Source organism: Benincasa hispida, chromosome 3 (assembly GCF_009727055.1).
Source record: "Benincasa hispida cultivar B227 chromosome 3, ASM972705v1, whole genome shotgun sequence".
NCBI classification, from domain to species: Eukaryota; Viridiplantae; Streptophyta; class Magnoliopsida; order Cucurbitales; family Cucurbitaceae; genus Benincasa; species Benincasa hispida.
The window spans coordinates 8,259,483-8,274,166 of NC_052351.1; the positions used below are offsets into that span (position 1 = coordinate 8,259,483).

The 14,684-nt window shown below is 31.9% G+C and overlaps 1 protein-coding gene across 1 annotated transcript; it reads left to right on the forward strand.

The window, feature by feature from the left end:
• Positions 1–437: 437 nt before the first annotated feature.
• LOC120073012 (DNA-directed RNA polymerase II subunit RPB2) lies at positions 438–8,995 on the forward strand. Its single transcript, XM_039025563.1, has 25 exons — positions 438–784; positions 2,411–2,632; positions 2,710–3,000; positions 3,107–3,304; positions 3,470–3,534; positions 3,631–3,717; positions 3,856–3,976; positions 4,073–4,117; positions 4,211–4,348; positions 4,502–4,574; positions 4,724–4,800; positions 4,890–4,997; positions 5,097–5,213; positions 5,385–5,540; positions 5,611–5,715; positions 5,791–5,916; positions 5,992–6,069; positions 6,161–6,256; positions 6,338–6,453; positions 6,559–6,628; positions 6,732–6,785; positions 6,923–7,066; positions 7,188–7,487; positions 7,742–8,164; positions 8,270–8,995. Exons 1-25 carry the CDS (start codon positions 518–520, stop codon positions 8,387–8,389), a joined length of 3,597 nt encoding a protein of 1,198 aa, XP_038881491.1. The 5' UTR covers positions 438–517; the 3' UTR covers positions 8,390–8,995.
• The last annotated feature ends 5,689 nt before the right edge of the window (positions 8,996–14,684 follow it).

A 14,684-nucleotide genomic window follows, 5' to 3' on the forward strand; every position in this document is an offset into this window, starting at 1 on the left:
AAAAAAATTCATTAAATGTATTTTTTCTCTCCAATTAAATTAAATAAAAGAAAAAATCTCAACAAATAAATACATTTTCTCTCTCCATTTGAAAATATGAAAAAAAAAATCATATCAAATAAATATTCCCTTCATAATAAATGCAGTTTCTTTCTATCAATGAGAAGGTTTTGAAAATATGAAAAAATATATAAAAATAATAAAAAGGGTAAAATTGTCTAAAAATAATATTAAAAATATTTCTTGAAAAAATTCAAATTTTAAATTTTTTTTTGAAATATAGGACCTAAACATAGGTTTTTATGTAAAAATCCATTGATTTTAAAAGAAAAATAAAGAACGAAGACATGGGCCGTTACATCTAAAGAAATGGGCCTAAAAACCGATTGTTTAGTTCATAACTTGGTTTAGCTATAAATAAAGCAGAGTCGGCCATTTTGAGACGCGAAGGTCATTTGAGCTCTCGCGCGAGGTTCTTCCTCTCAAAAGCCATACTTCCTTTGGTAACCTTACAAAAATGGACGATTACGAAGAGTATGATCGGAATATGAATGACGACGACGATATTGAGGCTATCCCCGACGATGAAGAAGAGATCACCCAGGAAGATGCTTGGGCAGTAATTTCAGCCTATTTTGAAGAGAAAGGGTTAGTCCGCCAGCAGCTCGATTCCTTCGATGAGTTTATTCAGAATACTATGCAGGAAATTGTGGACGAGTCTGCAGACATCGAGATTCGTCCCGAGTCACAGCACAATCCCGGGCATCAGTCCGATGTTGCTGAGGTACGCTTTCCTCTGAATTTTTGATGGAGGGCTGTTTCGCGCGCTTCGGGAGTTTATGAGTTCTGATATTTTATCTACTCCTTGGATGAACTTCACTTGAAAAGTACTACCAATGGCTTGCTGTACTCGGCCAATTTGTTAGTGATAGGAAAGGATTGAATTTTTAGCGGTGCCATGTTCTCTCGGGAAATATTGGTCAATGTTTCTTCTACTGGTGTAGTTTTGCTCTTGTTTAGGTTAAATTATAGTCTCACGATTAAACCTCTGTTTCAATTAAGTTCGCTTTTAGATTCCATCTTTTCTGGACGTCTCAACTATTTCCAACCAACACAACTTGTTAAACCCTAAATATTACATCGTAGAGTTTGTTTGCCACAATTGCAAAAAAAAAAAAAAAAAAAAAATTTCATGTTGGACTCTTTCTACTCGTGAATAAAGATATTGAAACTAAAGCTAAACATAGGGGGTGAAATTATTTTTTCAATTTGCTTTCTCCCTCTCATCCAGTTGAAGTGCTCGACCACTAGAAGTTTGAAAAAATTGTTAGGTGGTTTGGGTGCAGTTCAAGAAATGCTACGCAAACAAATATTTTAAAAACTGTTTTAGGTCGTTTCTAATTTTTAAAATGATTTGAGGAAAAAGGATACTCTTTTGTTTTTGTATTTTCATTTGTTTCATCCAACACGTTGAAATCAAGTTCTACATAAAGATTCATAGTTATAAATGAGCAATTAATTGGGAAAGCACTGCCACTAATAGTATCTACATGAAAGCAAAAACTAAGCTTTTTTTTTGTTAGTAAACTACTTCTAAAAGTTAGTCTGCCAAATGGATTTTTACATTTTTGTTATGTAAACTACCTCTAAAATTTAGTCTGCCAAGTGGGTTTTTACATTAATTCTGTTTTTTACTTTTCTTAAACATATAAATGTTTTTAAACCTAATATTTGAACTGCTCTCAAGCCACCTTTTATTTATAAGAATTTCCCTCAAGTCACTTAAATTTTTTTTGCTGAGTTACCTTTAGGTTTTCGACGGTTTTAATTGATAGAAGACTTGAGTTTTAGAATGGTTTTCTTACCACTTTCTGCTATTTTACCATAGTTCAAGAGTGTAATCACTGATGAAGTTCATTTTCAGCCCTCTCATCCAGATTAGATTTGCCTTTTTTAGATTGATAATCTATGTCAATGTATCATATATACTTTTTTGGAATATGTGTGTGTGTAACCTGTTGAATGTGTGAATAATCAAGGTTTGGTAGTTCTAAAAATTTTGAATAATTGATTTTGACATATGGTTTACAGTTTAATATTTTGGGGTGAGGTAGCGGATAGATGAATTTCGGATCTCCATTCTTGCTAACTAGAATGGAGAATAAAAAAGGGTTCCAAATAAGTTCATGAGTTTGTATGTGGTTTGCTAATGCATTTTTGTCATCCTGTATTATTGCTCCATATTGAATTATCAATAATGGAACCTTGAAATCCACGTGTCTGTTTCCCCCCATTCATGTCGATATTGATTGAATCCACCATGTCCATTCCTATTCTCAATGAATTTAAAAATCATGCTCTTCTAGGTGTCAATTGCAGTGGCTCTAATATGGTTGTGTATTATGTATAGACAATATACAAGATCAGCTTTGGTCAGATATACTTGAGTAAGCCAATGATGACTGAATCTGATGGAGAGACTGCAACCTTATTTCCTAAGGCTGCACGATTGAGGAATCTAACATACTCAGCCCCTTTGTACGTGGATGTCTCTAAAAGAGTCATAAAGAAAGGTCATGATGGTGAAGAAGTTACTGAAACCCAAGATTTTACAAAAGTTTTTATTGGGAAGGTTTGTTTCTAATACTTTATAGAAAACAAATGTACAAAAAAGAATTTTAAGCAAACCTTGACCTGTATTGTCATTAGGTTCCCATCATGCTCCGATCGAGTTATTGCACATTGTATCAAAATTCTGAGAAGGATCTGACTGAGCTCGGGGAGTGTCCATATGACCAAGGAGGCTATTTTATTATCAACGGGAGTGAGAAGGTTCTTATTGCACAAGAGAAGATGAGCACAAATCATGTATATGTTTTCAAGAAAAGACAGCCCAACAAATACGCCTTTGTGGCAGAAGTTCGGTCTATGGCCGAGTCACAAAATAGACCACCTAGTACCATGTTTGTACGGATGCTTTCTCGAACAAGTGCCAAGGGGGTAATGCCATTATCTCGATATTGTGAAGATTTAGAAGTTATTCCTCCTTGTTGATGTAGATATTGTTCTAACCTATTCTTTCTGTAATTCATCAATGTTATTTCAGGGCTCTTCAGGACAATACATACGTGCCACTCTGCCTTACATTAGAAATGAGATTCCAATTATAATTGTTTTTCGTGCTCTAGGATTTGTTGCTGACAAAGATATTCTAGAGCATATATGTTATGACTTCTCTGATACTCAAATGATGGAGTTGCTTCGGCCTTCCCTGGAAGAGGCTTTTGTTATCCAAAATCAGCAGGTCTCCAATTTCTTTGTTGCTATAAGTATACCGTCCGATTCTCTTCCTCTCATGCTGAAATAGACACAGACACAAACACATACACGAATTATACATTTTATAATTTTTATTTGTTCAGTACATTGTAACTGTCAGGTTGGTTGATATGCTTTTCCTCAACTGTAGGTTGCACTAGACTATATTGGGAAGAGAGGATCAACTGTTGGTGTGACCAAGGAAAAGAGGATTAAGTATGTATTCTCTAAATAAATTTAGGTTTGCTCCATTTTATACTGCATGAAACCTTTGTAGCACATTTCAGCATGTTTGTTATGTTGATGTCTCAGGTATGCCAAAGAGATCCTTCAAAAGGAAATGCTTCCTCATGTTGGCGTTGGTGAATTTTGTGAGACGAAGAAGGCATATTATTTTGGGTATAGCACTTATTTGTTTTTTTCCCCTCCTTTCCATTTCTAATATTATCGTTGTTTTATCATCATCATCATCATTACTGGCTGAACTATTTTAGTTGTGAGCACTTAAGTTATCTTACTTGACATTACATGTGGCAGTTATATAATTCACCGGCTACTCTTATGTGCCCTTGGCCGGAGAGCAGAAGATGATAGGGACCACTATGGGAACAAAAGACTGGACCTTGCTGGTCCTTTACTTGGAGGCTTGTTTAGAATGGTTGCTTTTTTATTTGAGAAGTTCATTTTTTGGTTGCAAATGTTGTACTTTTATATCTTGAGATTTTATCATAATCTTTTATTTGTTTCAATGCAGCTATTTAGAAAGTTAACAAGAGATGTGAGAGGTTATGTACAAAAGGTTGCCTTATTGGAGTTTGTTTGTTTCTTTCCCCCTCCATTTAGCAATGTTTTCTTTCGATGACTTCTGCATTACGTATGTGTCATGGTGCAGTGTGTTGATAATGGAAAGGACGTCAATTTGCAATTTGCCATCAAAGCGAAAACTATTACTAGTGGCCTGAAATATTCGCTTGCCACCGGAAACTGGGGGCAGGCAAATGCAGCTGGTACAAGAGCTGGAGTATCACAGGTAGGAGAAAATTTCATAAGGCAATCTATTTAATTCAATTTTGACCGTTGGATCTTTCATTTTCAATGAATGTCTACAAATGATTTTTCATTATTTCAAATGTGAGTTTCTTGTTTTCTTCATTTGGAGGTAACGGTGTTGCATGTATTTCAGGTGTTAAATCGTTTGACATATGCATCAACTTTGTCTCACTTACGAAGGCTGAATTCACCCATTGGACGAGAAGGTGAAAACATAAGTCGTTACTTCTGTTTGTTTTATTTATTATGGTGAATGGAATGAAGATCGGCTGCCTTTTTCTCCGTGTACATTTTGATTCTAGCTGTACGCAGTCGTTCGTTTCTTTTTCATAATTCAGTTTATGTCATATGCCAGGTAAATTGGCCAAGCCTCGGCAGTTGCATAATTCACAATGGGGAATGATGTGTCCTGCTGAAACACCTGAAGGACAAGTGAGTATAAATGCTAACAGGTTTGTTGGTGTGAGATATTTTTGGGAATTGACTTGTTCACTTATGGATGCAATCTGAATTTTCATCAGGCATGTGGACTGGTAAAAAATCTTGCATTAATGGTTTATATTACGGTTGGATCTGCGGCATATCCTATTTTGGAATTTTTGGAAGAATGGGGCACAGAGAATTTTGAGGTGCCTAATGTGTTCTCTACCAAGTCACGATTATGTTGTTTCTATGTCATTTTCTCTCTCCTTTATTAGGCATTATCTAACAAATTCTGTTGGTTGTAGGAAATTTCTCCTGCTGTCATTCCTCAAGCGACAAAAATTTTTGTCAATGGTTGTTGGGTTGGGATCCATCGGGATCCTGAAATGTTGGTGAAGACGTTGAGACGGCTGAGACGACGAGTAAATATTTACGGTTTTTTTTCCTTGTGTAGATATTGTATCATAAAACATTTCTTGTAAATTGAAAATGTTTTAACATTGAGTTTCTACAGACTGTTGAATGCACGGGGTGTTTATGTTTTACTTTATAACTTATTATGGATATCAATCACATCTAATTTTTGTGCCTAGGTTGATGTAAATACTGAAGTTGGTGTAGTTAGAGATATCCGTCTGAAAGAACTACGGATATATACTGATTATGGCCGTTGCAGTCGTCCATTATTTATTGTTGAGAAACAAAGGCTTCTCATAAAGAAGAAGGATATCCATGCTCTTCAGCAGAGGGTGAGTGATAAAGTCCCGATGTCTTTCTTTATCCTTATTTCTTTAATATCTATATGATTTTTGGTAACAGGAATCTCCAGAAGATGGTGGTTGGCACGATCTTGTAGCAAAGGGATTCATTGAATACATAGACACTGAAGAAGAGGAAACTACCATGATTTCCATGACAATTAGTGTGAGTAAACAGTAAATCTACTTGATAGGCTTATGGGAATTTACTAGAAATTAAGATCTTTTTAAAATAAATCAGGATCTTATACAAGCAAGGATCAACCCTGTTGAGGCTTATTCTGACACCTACACTCACTGTGAAATCCATCCATCATTGATTTTGGGTGTTTGTGCTTCCATTATTCCATTTCCCGACCATAACCAGGTTTGTCAGTTTTGCCACTGCAATATAGTTTTATGTGGTCTTTTTCTCTTACTGATCCATTTGTGGTATATTTAGTCCCCACGTAACACGTATCAATCTGCTATGGGTAAACAAGCTATGGGGATTTATGTCACCAACTACCAATTTCGAATGGTATGCTCTATTTCGTAGTAAAGTGGATTCATCATTCAAGGTTCTTCCCCATTGTCAAGTTAACCAAATAAGTTTCTGTATATTTATTTAGGATACTTTGGCCTATGTTTTGTATTATCCACAAAAGCCTCTTGTGACTACACGAGCTATGGAGCACCTCCATTTCAGGCAGCTTCCAGCTGGCATTGTACGTTTGAAATATATTTAAATTTACTCTTGGTTTTGATAATCCTTCTTTTCACATTCTGTTTTGTTTCTGTTGTCTTAGAATGCCATTGTTGCCATCGCTTGCTACTCTGGTTATAACCAGGAAGACTCTGTGATCATGAATCAATCCTCCATTGACCGTGGATTTTTTAGGTCACTTTTCTTCCGGTCATACAGGTAATCTTATCCCTCCCAGTTTCCTTAACTTTTTATGCATGGATCTAGTTTAGGATTATTTATTAATTTTTTTAATGAATATGCTTTTACACTGTCCATTTTCAGGGATGAGGAGAAAAAGATGGGAACTCTTGTAAAAGAAGATTTTGGACGGCCGGACAGGAGTAATACTATGGTGAGAACTTATTATAAATTGAACAGCCGGACAGGATTATTGCTATCTTTCTTTTGAAAAATTCTTCACCATTTGATCTGCAACATGAGTATTTCTTTTGCAGGGTATGAGGCATGGCTCCTATGATAAATTGGATGACGATGGTCTTGCACCCCCTGTATGCTTATAAAAATCTTATACATGTTTCTTTGGTTATGTTCTTTGGTATTTTAGTGATTAAAACAGTTGCTCTTGGTTGCAGTGCATTTTGTCTCTTGTGTCATTGATTTTGATTGTAGTACTGTTGTGCTCCAGGGTACTAGAGTATCAGGTGAAGATGTTATTATTGGAAAGACTACTCCTATCTCTCAGGAAGAAGCTCAGGGACAAGCTGCACGCTACTCAAGACGTGATCATAGCATTAGTTTACGTCACAGTGAAAATGGGATTGTAGATCAAGTATGTTTTTGTTTAAAAAGACTACATTCTCATTTTAATTGTTATCACAATGATTTCCTCAACATTATGCAACTTACAATTAATCCGCTGCATTGCATGCATAATTATTTGTCTTTTGCAGGTTTTGCTGACTACAAATGCTGATGGATTGAGATTTGTGAAAGTAAGGGTAAGATCTGTTCGAATACCTCAGATTGGGGATAAGTTCAGTAGTCGACATGGTCAAAAAGGGACCGTGGGAATGACTTACACACAAGAAGACATGCCTTGGACTGTGGAAGGAATCACCCCCGATATAATCGTGAATCCACATGCTATTCCGTCTCGGATGACAATTGGTCAGCTTATTGAGTGTATCATGGGGAAGGTGGCAGCCCACATGGGAAAAGAAGGAGATGCTACCCCATTTACTGATGTCACTGTAAGTTGCGTGTTTTGGTCCTCAAGAGTTGCAACTTTATGATGATTTTTGGTGATGGATTGGTTCTTAAACCACCTTTTATCAGTTTGTGTCATGGGATGTGGAGATTTTTGTATGTTCCTTTTGTTTAACTACATCTCTTTCTAAATTATTCCAGTAAACTTTTACCACATCGGGCACATCTTTCCATATGATGTAGACTGTTTGTGTCTGCTTTCAAAGAGTTAATTTATCAATATCGTTTGTTTGATCAGGTGGATAACATCAGTAAGGCTTTGCATAAGTGTGGTTATCAGATGCGTGGATTTGAAACCATGTATAATGGCCATACAGGCCGGCGGCTCTCAGCAATGATATTCCTTGGTCCGACCTACTACCAAAGGCTGAAGCATATGGTTGATGACAAAATACATTCACGTGGAAGGGGTCCTGTGCAGATCCTTACAAGACAACCTGCTGAGGGTCGGTCACGTGATGGTGGTCTCCGATTTGGGGAGATGGAGCGTGATTGCATGATTGCCCACGGTGCTGCTCATTTCCTTAAGGAGAGGTTGTTCGATCAAAGCGATGCTTATAGGATCCATGTCTGTGAGTGCTGCGGATTGATAGCCATTGCAAATCTGAAGAAGAGTTCCTTTGAATGTAGGGGATGCAAAAACAAGACAGACATCGTTCAGGTGAATATTCAGACCAGCATCTTTATGCAACATATATATGTAAATACCATACAAATTCCATTTACTTTTACATGCTCACGTAATAATGTGATTCGATGCGTACAGGTGTATATCCCTTATGCCTGTAAGCTTCTCTTCCAAGAACTTATGGCTATGGCAATAGCTCCGCGGATGTTCACAAAGGAGATTAAACCATTAAAAGACCAAATGAAGAAAGGATCTTGATTTCCTTCTATAGATTCTTGTCAACTCTCCCGTATTGGACAAGCTATTATATAACTGTGGTGGAAAATACTCGAAACTAACCGTTGGAGCCCGGAGGCAGTGACGACACATCCCCTGAGAAATTAGAACTAACTGAAGCTTAGTTGTTTGAGATATGCCCACTGCCTCAAGGTCTCGGTGATGGGTTGGTGGGAATCAATCAACCAACCGCCCTTGGAGTCCGTTGATGGAGCCGTCTATTCATCCTAAGATCAAGGTCAAGTGTATGTGCAATCAACTGCCTGCCTTTGTTCTTTTACTTTCATTATGGAGAGCGATTTGTTAGGTCGTGTGCAGGTGAACTACCCACTGGTGTCCATAGAAACCCCTTTTCTCTCACTTATAATATTTGCTTCAGCGTCTCCGGATACTATATATACTTATTTACTAGGGTAGAATATCGAGATATAATGAGTTTAACAAGTTTTATGTAGGTGAAATCTATTATGCAACAGTACTGAATATCTTCATGTTAGTATATTGGATTTACCCACCTCATTTTCATCTTTTCTGCTACAAATTTGTAATATATGGTCAAATTTAATGATAAAAGAACAGTTTTTAACACCCTTTTTTGTACATCACCAACGTAAAATATCTAGTTTCGACTAAAAATTGTATGACTCATAATTGCCATCTAAAAAGGTCTATGGATGCTTTTTACCTTTTAATTATTAAGTGAAATAGAATTTTTCCTAAATTAAAAATCAATGTTTGAAGTTCATGATCATACAATGAAAATCAACCATAACTATATATATGATATATATATATATATATAAGAAGAATGTTATTGTGTCGACGTTTCTTCCACTCTTTTCAATTTCTCAAGTACATGTCATTCATGTGCACTTAGCAAGAGTTTTATGATCAACTTAAATAAAATATTTTCTTTTACAATTTAATCTTTGATTCGTAACGTGGATGCTAAGTTTGATAAGACTGGTTGATCGAATCTTTATATCTAATTTGCTTTAATTAGTTTTTGTATTACCCTCTTGACTTAGAGTCAAGTTCGTTTCAAATTTGGAAAAAAATTGTATAATTCCATAGAGACAAAAAGGTGGTGAGAAAATATTATAATATTAAATATTCTTCTTTTTCTTCCTTTCAATTAAATAATTTGCATTAGGTGGCCACCTCCAATTCATGTTATATTATGTAATGACCCACAATTTACTATTCCAAAGTACATGAGCTTGATAATTTTCTTTGACAATATCATTCATTGAAAGACCTAATTTGTTGAAATATTAGAGAAGTAATCTAGTCATTGTAATCAACCCACCATGAATAAGATTTCAAATTGCTTTAAAAATAATCCACTTGTTAATTGTTTTACTATTTTTCTTTTTACTTTTTATCTTCCTATCTTTAGTTTTTGTATCTCTACTATTAGTCGAGTGTTTGTGTTCTAACCAATTGATAAAACAAATATTTTAAAATTGTAAAGTCAACTTAAAACCTTTAAACAAACAAAGAACCAGATTAAAATAAATGCAAACCATAAAGACAAATAGATCAAATTGAGACTATGCCCCAGTCATACTGATCAAATTCCTAATGTAATCTTATATGCATATATGCATTCACAAATATGAGAATGAAGTATAGGATTAGTTGGCATGTATAAAATTCAAAATTGTCACATTTTTCAATTGATTAACAATAGAGGATTTTAATTCTTAAACTTTTAGAAAGATATGTAACATTTTCACTGATTGTACTATGATTACGTTGACATATAGATATGACAATTTTGATCCTTGAACCTTTAAATAGTGATCATTTTGTTCCGTCATTTTCATTTTTACTTCATTTTAAAGGGATCAAAATGGTCAATTTTCAATTGTTCAAAACCAAAATGAACTAAAACAAGGGGGAAATTTGCGTCCCCCTCAACTTTATGCTCTTTATAAAAAAAAAACTGGCATAGCAACACAACCGCTAACTAGTCCAATGGTAAATTTGTCTTTTAGTCCTCTCTGGACCTAGATTCAAGTCTCACTTATTATATTTATTTTTATTAAATTATATAAAGTCTCTCATTAACAAAATTTCTAGATTCACCATTCCATTCCTTATGATCATGATTTCCAAATTATATCATCAAATGCATCCAATGGCTGGGTTTTGAGGATCATATCTCGCTTATCCACCATTGATGTACTAGATCTTTTTTTTTTTTTTTAGTTATTATTATTTTTTTAATTTCAAATTTGTTTTTTATGTTGTCAATTGGTTATTGTTTCCTATAGAAATTTTAAATACTATTTCTCATGCTTTGATTTGGAGGTAATATGAGATCTTGCTTCTAGAACAACAACAGAACCATACCATTTCACGACGGCAAATAAAGTATTATAAACATTTTTAATTAATATTATATTTTAAAATCATTTAAATAATACAAATCAATAAATTTTGTCTTTGCGGTGCCAACCCTACAATCATCTTCCTTGTTACCTTCAAAAATATATTTAATGAAACATTCATCATAACTCAATATGTATAATACCTAAATTATTCTTTGAATATCTCAAATCAGACACTAAATTTGGTATGTGTGCCTAAAATCACAATATTTTAAAAATACGAGAAAAAAAAAGAAAATTATCCTTTCGACCATTTTTGGTACAAACAAGAGGATAAGATTAGACCCACATGTGGTGTTCCTTTCGTAATAAAGGTCATTTGAATTAGAAGGGTCAGACAATCGCTATTTTTTTAAATTATTTTTTTCTAAAATAATAGATACGTAATATTTAAAAGCAATTATTATTATATTATGTTTATAAGAATATATAGTGATGTAATATACTTAAATTTTAGGATAAGTTTTAATTATATCTTTATCATTTTAAATGTCTAATTTTAATTCTTAATATTTAAAATGCTTCAAACCAATCCTCCTAATAATTTCTCGATATTTGTAATAGATAATAAAGTAAAATAAGGGGAAAAATATATTTCTTTAAAATATTTACAAATATGGAAGTGTTGACTAGTCAACTTTTGAATTTTTTCTAATTTTCAATTTCACTGTCCCTTGTTTTGTCTTTTTGTACACTTAAAAATTTCTTTCCTTTCTCCAGTTTTTCTTCTTCTTCTTCTCTCTCTCCCTTTTTTTTTTAATTTATCTATTTTTTTCCTTTTTTCATAAGAATCATGAGATTGTACTCAATTCATTAGTGAATTAACACCAACAAACCAATCATCAAGTTTGATTATTATAACAAAACATTATATATAAATAGTAAATGAAAATGGATTTGAAAGAAACTACTTTTTTTATTCTACAAACATTTCTTAAAAGTTTGAAATAAGAAATGAGAATAGTTATTAAACAAGTTTATTTCTCAAAAAATGAGAAATGCAAACGATATCAGACAGACCAATAGTTATTATTATTTTTTTTATAAGACTTTAAGAGTATGATGTCTATTAGAAATAAACTTAAAAAAATGGCATAGATACCCAAAATGAAGGACACAAATTGAAATATTTGTGTATTTGTGTACCGTAATATTCGTTTACAAAATCAAATGAAGAAGAAGGATTTGGTTTTGTTGTTCGCTATTTTTGCAGAAGTACCCTTAAGAGGAATAAAAAAGAAACGGGACCGTACAAATGTTTGAAAAGGACAAGGAAATGGACAATAAGGTGGTAAGCTATCATTGATAGAAGCTACCACTGATATCATGTTATCGATAATAGAAGCTAACACTGATAGCATGTTATCGATGATAGAAGCTATCACTAATAGCACGTTATCGGTGTTAGAAGCTACCACTAATAACATGTTATCGGTAATAGAGAGCTGTCACTGACAACATGATATTAGTGAGATCATTGATAACATCTTATCAGTGAAAGAAATTATCACTAATAACCACGATATGAGTGATATTAGTTATATTTGTGATAGAAGTTAGGTTATTGAGTTTCTTTGAAAGTTCATAACTAGTTATAGAAGTCTATCATTACTAACATCAAGTGTTAATATTTTAAGGTTGATTCTAATTAATGAAAGTATTAGTGATAACGACTGATAGCTACTATTAATATTAATATTTCAAGAGGCAATTGCAAATATAACAAATAGTCCTAAAATGTTAACAAATAAAACACAATGCAAAAGAATTTGCAAATATATCAAAATTTAGATCTAATTATCTGGCACTACTATAAATTTGGCCTTTCTAGATGGACAAAAAATGTCAATTTTTTTTTACTATATTTGTAAATAAGTTGACTCATTTTTCCTTTATTTGATTAATTAACCATTTACTTATTTAACTTTTTGCTTTTGGTTCTTCACATTCTCCGTTTCTCTTTCCCCTTTTTTTATAATTCTTTTAATTAATTACTTATTTTTTTAAACCTATAATTCTTTTATTATTGGTTTATTTTTTTCCCATATATTTTCATTTTTAATATTTTATTAACGTTACTTTTAACTTTTTCTTTGAGAAGACCAATTCATTATTTAATTTTTTTTATTAAAAATTAGGAAAATTTGATTGGATAGCAAAATTTGGGGTTTGCAATAACAAAAACTGAAAAAAATTAGAATTATGGCAAACTTTCCATTTCTTGTGAAGGTGTTTGGTATTCCAAAAATGCCTTAATGTAGATTTTAAGAGTCGAGACAATTTTAAATATTTGAATCTCTATTATCTAATTGTTTTAACATTATAATTATAGTTAACAAAAAAATTAAATATTCACTGTAGAAAAGAAATATATAATTTATATATTTGTTCTAGCAAAGACTAAATTGAAATCTGTAAGATTCAAACAATCAGTTAATAAATTTGATATGTGATATATATTTTAAACTTTTCAAATATATTGGTTATTTTACTAATTTATTATTTTTTTACTCAAAATTTGTTAGAGACATGGATAGAGATCACAAGATCATAAATCTAAAATCTATAATTTAAAACCATTAAAAATAAAAAAAATCAATATTAAATATTTGTTACGATTTTATGATATTAAAATATTAAAGGGTAGCAAAACAATTTTTCTTTTTAAAAGATTTTTTTTAATGATTTTTAATTTTTTTTGATTTGGGGTCTTTTCAAAATATGTCATCAGATTATTTAGACTCTGTCCAATGTCCGAATGCACAACAAAGAATAGTTAAATCTAAATAGCATAACATGAAAAATAGCTAAACCAACTTTTTTTTTTCTTTTTTTTTTACAAAAATAGCTAAACACATCTTTTAGCCGAATATTTCAATTTCAAGCCACAAAAAGTAGTGAATCAAGAAAAATAAATTTATTAGCTTAATTAAAATAAAAATTTATAACAAAGGCTAAAAAAGAGAGAACATCAAGGAAGATAAATCTGTTAGTATAATTAAAAATAAACTACATGATTAATAAAAATACATAATTTTTCATTTTAATTTCAAACAGTTGCTAGTGTTGGTAGTTTGTCAAAACAATTAAAAATGAGAATGTTATCAACGTAAAGTATGAATTTATATGAAAAGAATACTTACCATCACGTCAATCAAAATAAATTTATTAGTTATTTATATATATATATATATATATATATATATATCTTTTTTTTAAGAAAAAGAAGCAAAATATATATTCTCTTTCCTCTTTCATAGTATATTTTAAGAAGAAAATAATGAACGAAAATCATTATAGTTTTTGAGAAGCAAAAAAATAATCAACCTGAGTAATTATAGTCTTCTAGAAACTTCATAATATACTGCAATCATTAATGAAAATATTTTGTAAAATACGAACGTGTTTGGTAAGCAAATTAGATTATAGTTTTATATTTTTAAATTCATTGAGTTGAATAAATATGTTTTTGATAGTCGGTTCGAATTATATATTTTTTTTATAATTTCTTTTTGTGATCTAGAGAATACAAATTTTAAAAATTATATTTTTTATGTTTTTAGTGTTTCTGAATTTTGAGTTTTAAAGTTTTACATGTAGAATTATATTAAAAAATATTATAGTTTACAATTAATTAATTAATAATAGTTTACCATTAACTTAATATTTGATAGGTAAAACTACAATTAGTGTTTATGATTTATAAATATATTTAACTACAATGCATAACATTGAGTTTAAGCATTAAGCTTATTCAAGCTATTAGAAAAAGAGTGTGCTTCTGCTAAAAATTTAAAATAAAAATGCCTTAAATTGAAAAAAAAAAATTAAAAAAAAAATCACGATATGGAAAGATATTTGCGTCCATCTTCTTTCTAAAA

Excerpts from the sequence above, each read along its gene's own strand:
- LOC120073012 (XM_039025563.1), top strand. The coding sequence starts at position 518 with ATGGACGATTACGAAGAGTATGATCGGAATATGAATGACGACGACGAT. Across the intron at positions 6,257-6,337 it reads GGCAGCTTCCAGCTGGCATT|AATGCCATTGTTGCCATCGC; the intron begins GTACGTTTGAAA and ends CTGTTGTCTTAG. Across the intron at positions 6,454-6,558 it reads CTTTTCTTCCGGTCATACAG|GGATGAGGAGAAAAAGATGG; the intron begins GTAATCTTATCC and ends GTCCATTTTCAG.